This window comes from Belonocnema kinseyi, chromosome 6 (genome assembly GCF_010883055.1).
Source record: "Belonocnema kinseyi isolate 2016_QV_RU_SX_M_011 chromosome 6, B_treatae_v1, whole genome shotgun sequence".
NCBI lineage: Eukaryota > Metazoa > Arthropoda > Insecta > Hymenoptera > Cynipidae > Belonocnema > Belonocnema kinseyi.
In genome coordinates this window covers 65,007,863-65,026,036 of record NC_046662.1, presented here as the reverse complement: position 1 = coordinate 65,026,036, position 18,174 = coordinate 65,007,863, and the positions used below count along the sequence as shown (strand labels likewise).

Sequence of the window (18,174 nt, the reverse complement as noted above, 5' to 3'; positions counted from 1 at the left end):
AATTAGCGAACACTAATTTTAAGTGCATCTAGTTTTAGTGCGAGACGCAGCTTGCAAGCTGTTCTTAAAGACAATTTTTTTCCGGATAAAGTAAGAAGGAAAAAGAAGACAAGTTCTTTCAAGTTCTCGAAAAATAGGTTTCAAGAATTTTACGATATATCGTAAAATCATAAAAGCAGTGTCATAATTATAAAAAAAAGGTTCTAAATGATTGATAAAAGTTAGAAGTCGAGTTATTAAAGTCAATAATTATGAAGGAAGAAAAGGAAAAAAAAGTATTTCGGTCTGGAAAGTGTTCTCGATATTATTTCAATGATAAATATCGAATGTTTTGGGGAATTGAAGTGAATAGATCAGAACAAGTTGGATTTACATTTATATAATTCGAATTTTAGTATATTAGGAGGAATTTTAGTTTAATTGCAACTAAAGGTGTAGAAAATACTGTTAATGGACTAATTTTTTTAGGATACAAAACTAGGGATATAGGAAAATCTGAGTAGCCATAAAATTTGCCAATCTTGAACACTTTCCCCGTAAATCAGTGTAGAAGCAGTGTGAGAAAAGCATTTTCTATTTTGATAGGGCTCAAATTTAAGCGTAACTGACAATAACCGTCTCGGTATTACAGGAGGATTCGGTGACCGTGGAGGTGGTGGCGGCGGCGGTGGTGCTGATGGAATGGTTACTCAAGAAGATACAATCTTCGTCTCAGGAATGGATCCAACAGTCTCGGAAGAAGAAATCTGCGAGCATTTTGGCGCCATTGGCCTCATTAAGGTGCGTTGATAATAATTTATTCGTTTTTGTCGAGTATTTATTCAATCAAGGATAATAAATTTCAAATTCTTACATTTTAATTTGAAATTCAGAGTGGCCGCTTGACCGAAAAATGACCGGGAAAAAAACGTGTAATGACCGTGGATCTATTTTTTTGACCGGGAATTTTCCATTTTGGATTTTAGTTTTTTTTAAGCATAAATTTTTCAATTAGAGAATTTTAAAATGCAGTTTGGAAGACTGAATAAATTCAAAGTTAGGAGCGTTTGAAATCGACAATTTTGGATTAAAGAAAAACATTTTAGTAGAGCAGTGATTTTTAAAACTGAAATATACATTAAGAATGAACGAGTGAATATTAATTGATTCACAATATTAATTGACTATTGTCCATTAACAAAAAAAAAACTCCAAAATAATATATTCATCAAAAATGCAACTGTTTCGTTAAAAATTACCTTTTTTGTTGAAAATTCAACTGTTTGATTAAGAATTCATAAATTTTATTTAAAATTTGTCTTTTTATAGAAAATCAATCTTCTTGATTGAAAATTCGTCTTTTTGGTTTTAAAAGTCATCTCTTATAGTGGAAATTTCATATTTTTGACGAAATATTAATTTATTACATTTTTTTTTAGTTTTATCTTTGTAGGTTGAAAATTTATATTTTTTGATAGAAATTTCGTATTTTTGGTTGAAATATCAACTGCTAAATTTATTTTCAATTCATTTTTTCTGGTTTAAAAGTCAACGTTTTGCTAAAACATTCGTCTTCTTAGCTTGAAAATTCAAGTAGTTTGTTGTAAAGTCATTCGTTTTGATCGAAGATTTACCTGTTTCGTTAAAAATTCGCCTTTTCTTGATTAAAAGTTTTTTTTTTTTTTTTTAAGAATGCATGTTTTCTAATTTCGAAGTCAATTTTTTGATAAAACATTCAGCTTTTTAGCTTGAAAATTCGAATATTTGGTGGAAAATGCAACTGTTTTGCTGAAAACTTAATTATTTTAATGAATATTTAAATATTTGTTATAGTTTTGTTGATAATTCGTCCTTTCGGTTTTGAAAGTCAACTATTTTCAAAAAAAAAAATCGACTTTTTAGCTGGCTTATTTGACTATTTGGTTGAAAACGCAACTGTTTTCTTAAAAACTTACTTTGTTGTAAAATTCAAGTCTCCTGTTTTAAAGTCATCTTTGTGGTAAAAAATTAGCCTGGTTCGCTGAAAATTATCTTTTGTGTTGAAAAATCAAGTGTGTTGTTATAGCAATCTTTTTTGGTAGAAAATTCGCTTGTTTTGTTGAGAACTCAACTATTGGATTGAAAATTCATCTTTCTTCATTGAAAATGAACTTTTTCGTTGAACATTCATCTTTTCGGGTTTGAAAGTCAACTTTTTTCTTTAAAAAATTTAGTTTTTAGCTGGCTAATTCAACTATTTAGTTAAAAATTCATATTTTTGGATTAAAAATTAACTTTTTGTGTAGAAAATGAGTTTTTTTCCCTGTTTAACCGTTAGATTATTCGACTTTAGCTTGAAAATATAACTATTTGCTTGAAAATGCAACTGTTTTCAAGCATTTTTTTATAGTAATCTTTTTTGGTAGAAAATTTGCTTGTCATAGTAATCCTTTTTGGCCGAAAATTCGCCCGCTTTGTTGAAAGTTAACTTTTCTGTTGAAAATTCCAATGTTTTCTACAAAATTGGACTTTTTAGTTTGGAAATTTAATTACTTGGTTGAAAATGTAACTGTTTGATTGAAAACTTCAATATTTTGTTATGAAGCCATATTTTTTGTTGAAAATGAAGTTTTTTGTTGAAAATTCAAGTATTTTGTTATGGTATATTTTTTTCGTTTTAAAAGTTAACTGTTTTCTAAAAAATCGACTTTTTAGCTGGATAATTCAACTATTTGCTAGAAAAAGTAACTGTTTCCTTGGAAACTTACTTTGTTATAAAATTCAAGTCTTGTTTTCAAGTCATCTTTTTGGTAAAAAACTAGCCTGCTTTGTTGAAAATTAAATTTTTTGTTGAAAAGTCAAGTGTTTTGTTATATTAATCTTTTTTGCTAGACAATTCGCTTGCTTTGTTCAAAATTCAACTATTGATTCTTCAACTATGTCATCTTTTCGGTTTTGAATGTCAACTTTTTTCTTTAAAAAATCTACTTTTTAGCCGGATACTACAACTATTTGATTGAAAATTCATATTTTTTGACTGAAAATTAACTTTTTTTTGAAAATTCGTTTTTTTTTTAGCAGTTAGATTTTTTCTATAAACGTTCGATTTCGGATTGAAAATATAACTATTTTCTTGGAAATGCAACTGTTTACAAGTATTTTGTTATAGTAATGTTTTCTTTTTAGAAAATCTGCTTATTTTATTGAAAATTCAACTGTTGGGTTGAAAATTCGTGTTTTCGGTTTTAAAAGTTAATTGTTTTCTTCAAAAAATCTACTTTTTAGATTGAAATTTTAACTGCTTGGTTGAAAATGCAACATTTTTCTTGAAAACTTAATTAATTTATTAAAAAATCAAGTATTTTGTTATAGTAATCTTTTTTGTTCGAAAATTCGCCCGCTTTGTTGAAAGTTAACTTTTCTATTGACAATTCAAATGTTTTCTACAAAACTGGAATTTTTAGTTTGGAAATTTAATTACTTGGTTGAAATTGTAACTGTTTGATTGAAAGCTTGAAGCTTTTGTTGAAAATTCAACTGTTTACTAAAGAAAGTTTACTTTTTAGTTTCAAAATTCAGTTATTTGCTTGGAAAGTCAACTTTTTTGATGAAAACTTAATTATTTGATTGAAAATTCAAGTATTTTGTTATGGTCTATTTTTTCGTTTTAAAAGTTAACTGTTTTCTTAAAAAATCGACTTATTAGATTGAAATTGTAACTATTTGCTTGAAAATGCAACTGTTTTCTTAAAAACTTAAATATTTTGTATAAAGTATGAGTGTTTTGCCATTTTGGTCGAAAATTCGTTTGTATTTCTGATTGAAAATGAGCTTTTTGGTCGAAAATTCGCCTGCTTTGTTGAAAGCTAACTTTTTTCTTGAAAATTCAAATGTTTTCTACAAAATTCAACTTTTTAGTTTGAAAATTAAATTACTTGGTTGAAAAGGTAACTGTTTCGTTGAAAACTTAATTATTTTGTTATGAATTCATCTTTTTTGTTGAAAATTGAACTGTTTTCTTTAAAAGTTGACTTTTTAGTTTCAAAATTCAGTTATTTGCTTGGAAATTCAACTTTTTTGATGAAAACTTAATTATTTGATTGAAAATTCAAGTATTTTGTTATGTTCTATTTTTTCGTTTTAAAAGTTAACTGTTTTCTAAAAAAATCGACTTTTTAGATTGAAATTTTAACTATTTGCTTGAAAATGCAACTGTTTTCTTAAAAAAATTTAATATTTTGTGCAAAGTATGAGTCTTTTGTCATAGCAAATCTTTTTTGATCGAAAATTCGTTTGTATTTCTGATTGAAAATGAGCTTTTTGGTCGAAAATTCGCCTGCTTTGTTGAAAGCTAACTTTTTTCTTGCAAATTCAAATGTCTTCTACGAAATCCGAATTTTTAGTTTGAAAATTAAATTACTTGGTTGAACATGTAACTGTTTTGTTAAAAACTGAATTATTTTCTTATAAAGTCATATTTTGTTGTTGAATATACATATTTTGCGTTGAGCATTCGTCTTTTTTAACAGAAAATTCTGATAAAATCGACTTTTCTAATGTTTCCAGAACGACAAGAGAACCAACAAGCCCAAAATCTGGATGTACAAAGACAAAAACACGGGCAAGCCAAAAGGAGAAGCCACAGTCACGTACGATGACCAGAATGCGGCACGATCAGCGATAGATTGGTTTGATGGCAAAGACTTTAAGGGATACACAATTAAAGTACAGATTGCCCAGCACAAAAGCAACTGGATGGGAAGTCGTGGAGGCGGTGGTGGCGGCGGTGGCGGTGGTGGCCGTGGAGATCGCGGAGGTGGTGGTGGAAGAGGCGGATTTGGTGGAGGAGGACGTGGCGGAGGACGTGATCGCGATGATAGCCGTGGTGGAGGTGACGATCGTGGTGGACGTGACAGTGGTCGCGGAGGCGACTGGAGGTAATTTGAAATTACATTCTTCTAGGCTTTATAAAGACAGGGTTTCACAAGGATTTCAATGATTTCCCAAATATTTCAGAGGTTTCCCAAAGACTTTTATTATTTCACAACGATTTCAGATAGATTTTAATGATTTCACAAAGATTTCAAAGAGATCGAAAATATTTAATAGACTTCACAAAGACTTCAATTAAAGATTTCAATAATTTCACAAATATTACTGAACATTTAAAAAATATTTCAAATATCTCGCGAAACTTTTAAAAGAATTCACCAAGATTTCAGATGGATTTTAAATAATTAACGAAGCTTTCAATGATTTCACAAATATTTCAACATTTTCACAAATATTACCAAATATTTCGCAAAGATTTTTAAAGAACTCCCAAATATTTCACAAAGATTTAAATAATTTCACAAATTTTACAAAATATTTCAAATAATTTGCAAAGATTTCCAAATATTTGACAAAATTTTGGTAGAGATTTAAAAATTCCCTAAAGAATTCTATTATTTCAGAAAATTTTCCGATAGATTTCAAAGATTGAACAAAAATGTCAAATATTCCCAAAGTTTTCAGATAAATTTCCAATATTTTAATGATGTTCCAAAGATTTCAGATGGATTTTAAATACTGAATGGAGATTTCAGTGATTTCACGAAGATATCGGAAATATTTAAAAGACTTCACTAAGACTTAAATCGCATTTCAAAAATATGTCAATATTTTCACAAATATTACCAAATATTTCGCTAAGCTTTTAAAAGAATTCCTAAATATTTCACAAATTTTACAAAATATTTCAAATAATTTGCAAAGATTTCCAAATAATTTGCAAAGATTTCCAAATATTTGACAAAATTGCAATGATTTCCCGAAGATTTCATAAAGATTGTAAATATTTTGAAGAGATTAAAAAATTCCATAAAGACTTATATTATTTCAGAAAGATTTCTTCCAATAGATTTGAAAGATTGACCAAAAATGTCAAATATTCCCAAATTTTGCAGATAAATTTCTAACATTTCAATGATTTCCCAAAGATTTCGGATAGATTTAAAGGAGTTCGGAAAGGTTTCAATGATTTCCCAAAAACTTTCACAAATATTACCGAACATTTCAAAAATATTTCCAACATGTCGCCAAGATTTATAAAGAATTCCTAAAGATTTCAGATGGATTTTAAATATTAAACGGATATTTCAGTGATTTCACAAAGATTTCAAAGATTTCGGAAATAGTTTTTAAAATTTCACAGTCTTAAATCATTTTTCAAATATTTCAATATTTTCATAAATATTATCAAATTTTTCGTAAATATTTTAAAAGAATTACAAAATATTTCAACGATTTCCACAAAGATTTAAATAATTTCACAAATTTTACAAAATATTTCAAATAATTTGCAAAGATTTCCAAATATTTGTCAAATATTTGACAAAATTGTAATGATTTCCCGAAGATTTCATACTATTTCAGAAAGATTTCCGATAGGTTTCAAAGATTGAACAAAATTTCAAATATTCCCAAATTTTTCAGATAAATTTCTAATATTTCAATGATTTCCCAAAGATTTCAATAATTTCACAAATATTACCGAACGTTTCAAAAATATTTCAAATATCTTACCAAGAGTTTTAAAGAATTCACAAATAGTTCAGATGGATTTTAAATATTGAACGGAGATTTGACAAATATTACAAAATATTTTTAATAATTTGCAAAGATTTCCAAATATTGGACAAAATTGCAATGATTTCCCGAAGATTTCCTAAAGACTAAATATTTTTTAGAGATTTAAAAGTTCTACAAAGAATTCTATTATTGCAGATAGATTTCCAAGAAAACAAAAAAAATTTCAAATATTTCCCAAAGTTTTCAGATGAATTTCCAAGATTTCCAATACGTTTAAAGGAGTTCGGAAATGCTTCAATGATTTTCCAAATATTTTAATTATTTCACAAAGATTTCAGATCGATTCCAAAGAGATCAAGATTCCAATAATTTCCCAAAGGTGTCAGAGATTTCGGATAGGTTTAAAAGATTTTAATGATTTCCTAAACATTTAAAATATTGAACAAAGCATAAAAGTATATTTTGATCGCAGTAAAATTCAAGTCTTCATTATTATTTTTTCATTCAGCATTAAAAAAAAAAGAATTATAAGTCGGATTTAGAAGAAAGAAGTTAACAAAATCTCTGTAATGTCTATAAATGTTCCCTCTTCCAAATTGGAAAAAAATGCAACTACTTGTGCTTAAAATTTAGACTGTTTTGTTAAAAACTAATTTTTTTGCTTGAAGATTTATCATTTTAATTGAAAATTCATATATTTTTGAAGATGTAACTTCTTTCTTGAAAATCATGTTTTCAAACTAATAAATGAACTATTCCAGTTGAAAAACCACGTATTTGGTTGAAAAATCGATTTTTTGTAGAAAATATTTATATTTTTTTTAAAGTTAATCTTTTTTTTTTTAAATTTGTGTTTTTCATTGAAAATTCAAGTCTTCCAGTTAAATTTTTATTATTAGTTAAAAAATCATGTTTTAGTATGGAAATAAAATTACTTGGGTGAAAATTAGTCTTTTTCACAATTTTTTTTAAAGATTCGGCATTTTAATTAGAAATGCATTTCTTTGGTTGAAAAATAGCTATTTAATTGAAAACTTGTTTTTTCTTTGGATGAAAAAGAAATTTTTGCAAAAAATTTAACTGTTTTTATGAAAATTTGTTTCTTTTTTGATTGAAAATTATTTTGTATAACTCTAAATGTAACTATTATTCCAATTAAATATTCTATGATTTTAGTTAAAAATTCATTTCTGTGTTTGAGCATTCATTTTTTACTATAAATTTAATTAGTCAATTTTTGTGCTGAAAAATACTCTTTTTAGTCGAAAATACGTCTTTCTTGGTTGAACATTCATTTTTGTAACTTAATACTTAATTATTTCAAGTTTTGGTTGACAATTTATCGTTTGTAGTCAAAATTCACTTAAATTTTAAATTCAACTATTTTAGATGTAGGTTCAATGTTTGCAGTAGCAAACTCTTTTATTTTAATTTAATTAGTTTAGTTAAAAATTTACCAGTTGAGATGAAGACCATTTTTTTTTTACTAAAAATGTAACTTCCAATTTCTCTTGAAAATTCATTTTATTTGAAAATTCATAATTTTGTTTAAATTTAAACTATTTTAGTTGTAGATTCATCAATTTTATTTAAAATTTCTTTTATTTTTCAATTTTTGCTCTATTGTGTTAAATGACGTTTGGAATAAATGTCATGAATTAAAATAAACCGGGAATTTGAAATCGTCCGCCGAATCGCCACCCACTTAATGTTTTTAACGAAAGTTTCGCTCATCTCCCGATTTTCTTACAATTGTCGGCTAATTTTACTTTATTGCCACATTTCTTTACTTTTTCTTGATAAATATTTTGAAAGTTCTTCGCTATTTGGTTTCATTTTCAATCAAAAAGTTGTGCATTTTTAACCAAAAAAGATGAATTTTTCATCATTCTTCAACTAAATAGTTTGAACAGTGAACGTGATGTTAGTCCAAATTTTATTTTATTAATTTTTAGTTTATAGTTTTTCCTTTCTAAGATTTTTTAACTTAATACTCGAATTTTTAAGCTAAAAAACTTCATTTTCATCAAAAAATGGAGTAGATGCATTTTCATTTATTAATGTACATTTAAAAAAAAAATTCTACACTTCGAAGTTTAATTTTGTAACAAATACTTGCATTTTCCATCACATTCTTGAATTTTCAAGCAAAAAAGGTGGATTTTCAACCAAGGAATATGAATTTCCCATAGAAACAAATTACATTTAAGAAAGTAGTAAAAACTGTTGAGCAAGAAGTTGAATTTTCAGCGGAAAAAAATGTAATAGTTGATATTCCATCAAAAAAGATGTGAATTTTAAATAAAAAGTAAATATTTCGGTTGTGCGGCAAATATGATTGTTATTTTTAGTTGAGCGGGGGAAAATAAATAAAAAACTAAACTTGACCGGGGAAAATTGGTAAAATGACTGGGAATTTGAAATCGTCCGCTGTATCGCCACCCTGAAAGAGGAATGAATCCTTGAAAAATTAAAAAAAAAATCTTTAATTTTGTTACTCCAGGTGTCCTAATCCTGACTGCGGCAACACGAACTTTGCTTGGCGTGACCAGTGCAATCTTTGCAAAAGCTCAAAACCCGAAGGAATGGGTGGTGGAGGCGGTGACCGAGGCGGCGGTGGTCGTGGAGGAGGACGAGGTGGAGACCGTGGCGGCCGCGGAGGTGGATTCCGGGGTGGCGACAGAGGAGGCGGTCGAGGAGGTGATAGAGGTGGAAGGGGCGGTGGTTTCCGTGGAGGTGATAGAGGAGGCGGTCGAGGTGGAAGAGGTGGACCAATGAGAGGAGGTGGAGGGTTAGTATTTAAATATTATTCCAATAATATTTCTATATGTCCTGCAACTTCTTCTCCCTAATCGACTACTCATCTCGTTGAATTTCTCACGAGAACTTGGAATTTAAATTTTTGATTTGCTGTTAAAACAGTTTTCGAAGGGTTGACCACTCGGCTTTTTGAGTATACACCCGGTTTCGAAAGATTATAAAATAATTGTAAAGATTTAAAAATATTTCAAAGTTTTAATAATATATAAAAGGATTTTAAAATTTATTTAGAAGATTTCAAAAAACTTTACAAAGACTTCGAACATTTCCCAAACACTTCAAAACATTTCACAAAGATTTAATTTTTGACATATTTCATAGGAATTTGAACAAATTTGACAAAGATGTAAGGGATTTCAAAGATTTTACAACAATTTTCAAAGATTTCAAATATTATAATGATTTCAAATGAATACAAAATATTTCAAAGATTTCATAAAAATTTCATAAATATTTCAAGATTTCAAAAGACTTCACAAATATTTTTAATATTTCACAGATTTCATAGAAATTTCGAAAAATTTCACAAAGATTGAATGGATTTGAAAGATTTTACAAAGATTTCAAACATTTTACAAAAATTTAAAAGCTTCTAGAATATTTAAAAGATTTTACCAACATTTAAAAAGATTTAAAATATCTTGATGCTTTCAAATGAATACAAACGACTTCATAAATATTGCAAATATTTAATAAAAAAATTCATAAAGATTTCATAAAGGGTGAAAAAGACTTCAAAACCTTTTACAAAGATTTGTAGGATTTAAAAGACTTTATCAAAAGTTTAAGAGATTTGAAATATTTTTATAATTTCAAATTAATACAAAAGATTTTACAAAAATTCCATAAAGGTTTCAAATAAATTAACAAAGATTTTTAATATTTCACAAAAGTTTAATGGATTTCCAAGATTTTACAAAATTTTTACAACATTTCTCAAAAATTACAAGCTTCCAGAGTATTTAAAAGATTTTACCAAAATTTTAAAAGATTTCAAATGTTACATGATGAAATTCATAAATTTTTCAAATTCAACGATTTAAAAAAGGGTGAAAAAGATTTCAAATCCTTTTACAAAGATGTGTAGGATTTAAAAGACTTTATCAAAAGTTTAAGAGATTTAAAATATTTTAATAATTTCAAATTATGACAAAAGATTTTACAAAAATTCCGTAAAGGTTTCAAAAGAATTAACAAAGATTTAATGGATTTCCAAGATTTTACAAATTTTTAAAAACATTTCTCAAACATTAAAAGCTTCCAGAATATTTAAAAGATTTTACCAAAATTTTAAAAGATTTCAAATGTTGCATGATGAAATTCATAAAGATTTAAAATTCTAAGATTTAAAAAAGGGTGAAAAAGGTTTCAAAACCTTTTACAAAGATTTGTAGGATTTTAAAAGACTTGAGATTTAAAAGAGATTTAAAATATTTTAATAATTTCAAATTAATACAAAACATTTTACAAATATTCCATGATAATTTCATAAAGATTTCAAAAGAATTAACAAAGATTTAAAATATTTTACAAATGTCATAGAAATGTCAAAGAATTTCACAAAAATTAAAAGCTTCCAGAATGTTTAAAAGATTTTTTTCTTAATTTTTAAAGATTTCGAATTTTACATGAAAAAATTCATAAAGATTTCAAAAAGGGTGAAAAAGATTTCAAAACCTTTTACAAAGATCTATCTGTAGGATTTAAAAGAATTTACCAAAAGTTTAAGAGATTTAAAATATTTTTATGATTTCAAATGATGTTACAAATATTTCTTAAAAATGTCAAAGATTTTAAATGTTTCATAGAAATTGCAAAAAATTTCACGAAGATTTAATGGATTTCAAAGATTTGAAAAGATGTCAAACATTTTACAAAAATTACAAGCTTCCAGAATATTTAAAAGACTTTACCAAAAGTTTGAGAGATATAAAATATTTTAATGATTTCAAATGAATACAAAAGATCTTACAATTATTTCATAAAAATTTCATAAAGATTTTCAATGTTACATGAAAAAATTCATAAAGATTTCAAATTCAAAAGTTTCAAGGAGGGTAAAAATGGTTTCAAAACCTTTTACAAAGATTTTCAGGAAAGACTTTACCAAAAGTCTAAGAGATTTAAAGTATTTTAATGATTTCCAATTAAGGGCATGTGATACTTACAGTTTCCCCGGCTTTTTTCCACAAAAATGAACATTTTTAAAAACTGATTCGGAGATACTATAAAATATCATAACGGACGTCCCCAGACTCTTTTTTGAGGGATAATAACAAAAAAATTTATTGTGCTAAATAAAAATTTTATGCATATGCATTATTTTGAGGTTACGTCGTTTTTCATCTCTGCCTTTCCGATAATCTGGAAATTATTTATGAAATAAACTTTTTTTGATTGGCTGCAAACAAGGTTAGTTCCGGGAGATTAGTTACTATGTTGATTTTTGTCCAAAGTTTTCGGCTAAAAATACTGTGTAGTTTAGAAGAAACGCTCGGGTGAATTGTTACACACATAATCTCGAAATATACACGCACGTTGTTAGCAATATCAAAAAAATTTTGATAAAAAAAACAAAAAAGTGTGCGGGGACGCCCGTTAGCATGTTGGCTATCATTTCTCAGATTTTGAAGGCAAAATATTTCTCATCCCAGGAAAAAAAGCCGGGGGAATGTAACACTGAAAAAAAGCGATACTATTTCTAAGCGCTATGCAAATTAATCACATTTTGCTAAATTAAAACTTTTTTTAATTAACCTACAAAAAAAGTGTGTGGGGACGTCCGTTAGCATGTTCGCTATCATTTCCCAATTTTTTAAGACAAAATATTTATTATTCTAGAAAAAAAGCCGGGGGAACCTAAAACTGGTAAAATCGACAATTTTCTAAGTATCACATGTCCTTAATACAAAAGATTTTACAAATATTTTATAAAACTTTCATAAAGATTTTTAATATTTCATAGAAATTTCAAAAAATGTCACAAAGATTTAATGAATTTTAAAGATTGTACAAAAATTTTAAAAGATGTCAAACATTTGATCAAAATTAAAAACTTCCAGAATATTTAAAAGATTTAACAAACATTTTCAAAGATTTTCCAATTCAAAGATTTCTAAACATTTTAAAGAAGTTTCACCTTTTTTTTTTGAAAACTCAAATATTTCACAAAAATTTCGAATATTCCAGTGATTGCAAAGAAATACAAAATATGTAGGAAAGATTTTAAAAGTATTTCAAAGAATTTAAAAATTTTCAAACGAGATGAAAGATTTCAGAACATTTCAAAGGTTTTAAGAAATTTAAGAATATTTCAAGAGATTTCAATGCTTTCAAACGAGCATAAAAGTTTTGACAAAGATTAATCAAAGATTTCATAATGCTTTCAAAGGAATTACTACAAAAAAATTAATACTTCAAAAGATTAGAACGAATTCACAAGGATTTCAAGATTTACGAAAATTTTCATTTCAAGGATTTCAAAGACTTAAAAGATTCAAAAACATAAAAAAATATTCTTCTTTCTTTATAAATTGTTGGCTATCAAAACAATGAAATGTTTTATCTTTTAAATGTATAAAAAAACGATTGTTTCATTATTTTATGTTAAAAAAAGGGAGAGCTGGAAAAACTCGATTTCTTGACCTGGAAAAGACCCTGAATTTTGTTGCAAGGAATCTCGCTCTGTACTCCCTGATCGTACTCTTTAAAAAGAAAAATCAGTATCGAAATATAAATTTCGCGCCCTAATGACGTCAGAATTGAGTCTGGTGGCGTCACTAGTCACTATTTAGTAAGATAATATAATCTCGGAAGCGCCAAATGGATTTCAATCTTAAATTGATCAATGCCTTTTGTATTTTCAGACGAGGAGACAGAGATCGTGATCGCCAGCGTCCATACTAAGGGTTGAAAAGTGGCTTTTCAACGATCTGCAAGAATCTACAGCGCGTGTAAATTTTCGCAATGACGCAGTTGTATTGTGTCAATCTCACAACTTCATTTTTCAGTTTCGTACAAATTTTTTTTTTACGTGCAGAACCTGTGACTTGTCTAGCGCAACCATAACTTGTATTTCAGGAGAAATATGTATGTAACTACTACTATCTTTATTTTAGAATTTTAGTTATCAGTCTTCGTCATCATCAATCACCGAATACTTGATTTGAACACCGTATGACTTTGATAATGTATTCATGTCATGAATTACTGTGTAAATTTTTAGGTTTTAATAAACTGTCTTTAGTGATAACGTACGGAGATTATGGTGGTACGTTTTCTTTATAATTTAGATGTTAACATTTCCATTTGTGTAAAAATAAAATCTGTAATGTATGATTGCAAATATTATTTTAATTCCTTTTCTCAACTTGAAATTATCATCGCCTTAAATTGAAACTGTACACATTCTGTTTCGATTCGAATTTTTCTTTTATTTTTTAACGTGTACGTGTGCTTCAAAAATAAAATTATCTATATTCGTAGGTTCCTCATTATGGAATATTTAATTTTATATACTTCAAATTAGAAAATTGTAAATAATGATTGCCTTAGATTGAAACTGTACATATATTACTGTTTCAATTGGAATTTTTTATTTTAACTCGTATATGTACTTCAAAAGTGCAATTTTCTACATTTTTAGTTTCCTCATCACAAGATGGCCGCTGGACGGGGGAATCTAATAATAATAATCTGTTGAATTTTTATCTTTTTCAGTCAGGGTGTCATTCAGTTTACAATGTGAAATTCGAAAATCTTTGACTTAAAAATTTTCCATTTCAGATTTGACAATTACAGGTTTGGCCGCTGAACCGGGAAATGGCCGGGAATTTTTTGAAACCGGGAAATGACAGTGATTTTTTTTTACCGGAAATTTCACAAGTTTGTAATTATATAGCTTACAATGCGTAATTCAAATTTTTTCTAATTTAAAAATTGTCCATTTAAAGTTTTTATTTCTAAGCTTACATTTTTAATTTAAAGAATTTTTTAATGCTTTCTTAAAGACTTGAACAAATAAAAAATAAAAGCCTTTAATGATGAAAACTATTTTATACCTGTTCAAAGTTTAAGAATTTTCAGATTTTGACGTTAAAACTTAAACGATTTCAATTTGAAAGTCTTAGTCATTAAACAAATGTGAACGTGTGACTAAAAGTTTATAAACCATTTTCAACTTAAAAATGACTTCATAATATATTCTTAATTAAAGGATTTTGTTACATTTAACATATTGTTTTAGTCTAAAATATTCCATTTTTAACCCATTCAATTCGAAATTTTTAATTTAAAAAAAGATTAATTATTAAAAATTCAGCAATATTTGAATGTTTATTTAAGACAAGTAAATTCAAACCAAATATTTACAAGTAAATAATTTTTAACTGAATTGTTTGACACAGAAAATCTGGAATCGTTAAAATTTCGAAGTATAATTTTTGAATTTTGATGTATAATTTACAAATCTTTGAAAAGCTTTTTAAATATTCTCTTAAAATAATTTTTAAAAATGAAAAGTTATTTCTAATATTCCGAAAATCCACATTTTGTTTTATGTTAGGCTATCGTTTCAAGTTTTTCATTAAGTTTGAATCTTTTCAAAACCTCTACATATCTTTTAAAATTACTCAAATTTGCCTAAAAATAATAAATATTCAATTGTTATTTATACGTCCAAATTGTAGACATTTTTTTTTAAATTTGCAGGATTTTCTGAAAATTGTAGAAAAAATTCAATTCATTTCGACAGATATTTAGAAGTTCTGAAACTATTTAAAAAGAAAATAATTGAATTTCTAATTCAAGAAGCGTTCAGTTAAATTTTTTTCAATTTTTCAATATTTGATGTTTCTAGTTTAAAATTCTTAAAAATGATATAATTTTGAAATTTTTAAAGTTCATTGATTGATTTTTTAATTTAGAGCATTGAATACTATTTATATCATATCTATATAATATCATTTATATTTTTTTTATTGAAAAATCTTGTACACTGTTTTAATTGAAAAGTCAAACAAATGTAAACATCCGATTCAAACATTATAAACTATTTTCAATTTTAAAATAACTCGAAAATAATATATTCGAAATATATTTACTTTCAATAAACTTAAAATATTCTTTTAATTTAAAATATGAGAATTTTTTAATCCAGAGAAATAACAATTGCTTAATATTTAAAAATATCTTATTGTTCATGTGAAATAAGAAATCATAAATCAATTATTCAAAACTAAACAAAAGTCTAAACTATGAACTTATCATTTTTATAGTTCTATTTGCAACAATTTAATTTATAAGTAAAATTGTTAGATTTTCAAATAATTTATTTAAACTAAGTGTCTACGTATGCCAATAAAATCCGGATATTCGTACCGAAATTTTTGTGCGAATTGCCCACGCCATAATTTAAAACAAAATATAAATTTTTTCAGATTGCCGACGAGAAATTTAGAAGCTTTCTAAAAATAATTCTGAAAGACATCAAAATCAGAATTTAAAAAAAATGAGGAAGAATTCATATCATTTAAAAAGATGTTTAGAAGTTCTGAAAAAAATTTAAAACAACATGTTATAAAAAATAATGTAATCAATTAATTTGTAACATTTCTAGCTTAAAATTGCTTAAAATGATTCGCAGCTCAGTTTGTCTTATTTCACATGTAAAAATTTTTAGATTTAGATAAAATTTGACACGAAATGTAATGAAAACTCCGGAAATTTACTCCTGATCGCAGTAAAATTAATTTTTTCATTACTTTAAGAATTCTTGTCAATTTAGAAAAATGATTTCTACTCTAGTCGCAGCGTGAATGAGTGTTTTTTAACATTAAGATTCAACTAATTTTAGAAAATTTTATAATTTTACCTAAAATTCAACTTTTTGAGTGGAAATTTAACTACCACTTTTGGTTGAAAATTTATTTTTTTTAGTTAAAAAGTCGTCTTTTTCAATTATAAATTAATCTTCTTCGTTAAAACCTCATCATTTTAGTAAAAAATCCAGCTTTTAGGTTTGAAATTCCAGTTGAAAAAATCATTGTTTGAAAAATTCTTTTTTTCTTTTTAAGCGGAAAACGTAGTAATTCTAACTAAATATTCCATCATTTTAGTTGAAAATGCATGACTTTGGTTGAAACTGTTACTCTTTTAACTAATTAAATTTTCGTTGAAATTTTTTTAAGCTGAAAATTAATGTCTTTTGTTGAAAACACGTCTTTGTGGCAAAAAATTAATCTGTCTTGTGGATTCATCCTTTTGGTTTAAAATTCGAACATTCCAGTTGATGATTCATCATTTTAGTTGAATAGTCATCATTCTGTTTGAAAATGTAACTATTTTTTTAATCGTTTTTTTGACATTTTTTTTTAATTGGAAATATAACTATTACAATTGAATATTCCATTGTTTTAATTCAAAATTCATCTGTTTCGTTGAAATTTAATTTTTAACTTCAAATTTAAGTTTAATTTTTGGTTTAATTCTTTTGGTTGAAAATTCATGTATTTTGTGGAAAGTTAGTCCTTTTTGTAGAAAATAAAGTTCTTGGTACAAAATTGAACTTTTTGGTTGTGATATATTTTTGCTTTGACTGAAAATTTAATTATTCCATTTTTGGTTTAAAACTTATCTTTTAAAATTAAAAATTCAACTACTTGGTTGAGATTTCATATATTTTGTTGAAAAATTGTCTTTCTGGTAGAAAATTTATTTATCTTGGTGAAATGCAAAATTATTACTTGACAAATTAGGAATAATAAAATTAATTCTACACGACGATTCGGAATCAGTTCAAAGTTTAAGAATTTCAAGTATTTAACGTTAAAAAATAAACCGTTTCAATACGAAAGTCTTAGTAATTAAACGAATCGATCAAATTATTATTATATTTAAATTCATTAAATTTCAGACATTGTTTTAGTCTAAAATTGCAAAACGTTTAATTAAGAAAAAGATCATTTGCTTAATATTTAAAAACATTTGACTGTTCATTTAAAATCAGTAATTAGAAAACAAATATTTGAAACAAAACAAACTTTGAACGTTACAATTTTAATTTCTTGCTTTGAAAAGTTTTAATTTATAAGTAAAATTGTTGAATTTTTGAAAAATTCAAGTTGAAAAGATATTCAATAGCTCTAAAAAACGGCTCAATTTAATACAAAATATAGATTTTTGCAGATTTCTAACAAAAAATATAAAATCTTCTTACAAATTATTGTGAAAGGCTTCAAAAAAATAAACATTTTCTCAAGATTCCTAGGGAAATTAAAAATGATTTCTTGATTTTGAAAAATTAATTTTAAGACAATATTTAGATTTCCAAAATTGGCAAAAATAAAACAGGAAGATTTTAAGGGAATACATTTCATTTTGCAGGATTTTTCAAAAATTCTAGGAAAACTTATACAAAAATTCAAATAATTAAAAAAAATGTTTAGAAGTTGTAAAAAAATTTCAAAAGTAATTTAAAATTAAAATTGATTTGGAAGTCAGTTTTTATTACTTCAAATACAAAAAAAGTTTACATTTAGAGTTCGAATTTTCTTATTTTATTGACCGTGAAACATGTTTGACAACCGGGAAAAATCGTAAAATTACGCTTCAGTCTTTTAAAATAAAAAATTATAATCATTTCAAATCGACAATTTTGAATTAAAAAATTGTTCATGGATCAACTGTGAATATATGAATTATAATGATTATTGGAATTGAACCGTAAATTAAGGATGGACAAGTGAATAATAATAAAATTGATTTTACAAGATGGTTTGGAATCAGTTCAAAGTTTAAGAATTTCAGATTTTAACGTTAAAAATT

At 26.1% G+C, this 18,174-nt stretch overlaps 1 protein-coding gene across 2 annotated transcripts in view; it reads left to right on the top strand.

Annotated features, from left to right (window-relative positions):
- The window catches only part of LOC117174445 (RNA-binding protein cabeza-like), a 34,628-nt gene extending 20,970 nt beyond the window's left edge, over positions 1 to 13,658 (top strand). For both annotated transcript variants that reach the window (XM_033363573.1, XM_033363572.1), the window contains exons 5-8: positions 632 to 780; positions 4,525 to 4,895; positions 9,035 to 9,322; positions 13,218 to 13,658. In XM_033363573.1, the coding sequence (XP_033219464.1) occupies positions 632 to 780; positions 4,525 to 4,895; positions 9,035 to 9,322; positions 13,218 to 13,257 (848 nt within the window). In that variant the 3' untranslated portion in view covers positions 13,258 to 13,658. The remainder of the gene's footprint in view (positions 1 to 631; positions 781 to 4,524; positions 4,896 to 9,034; positions 9,323 to 13,217) is intronic.
- Positions 13,659 to 18,174: the final 4,516 nt, after the last annotated feature.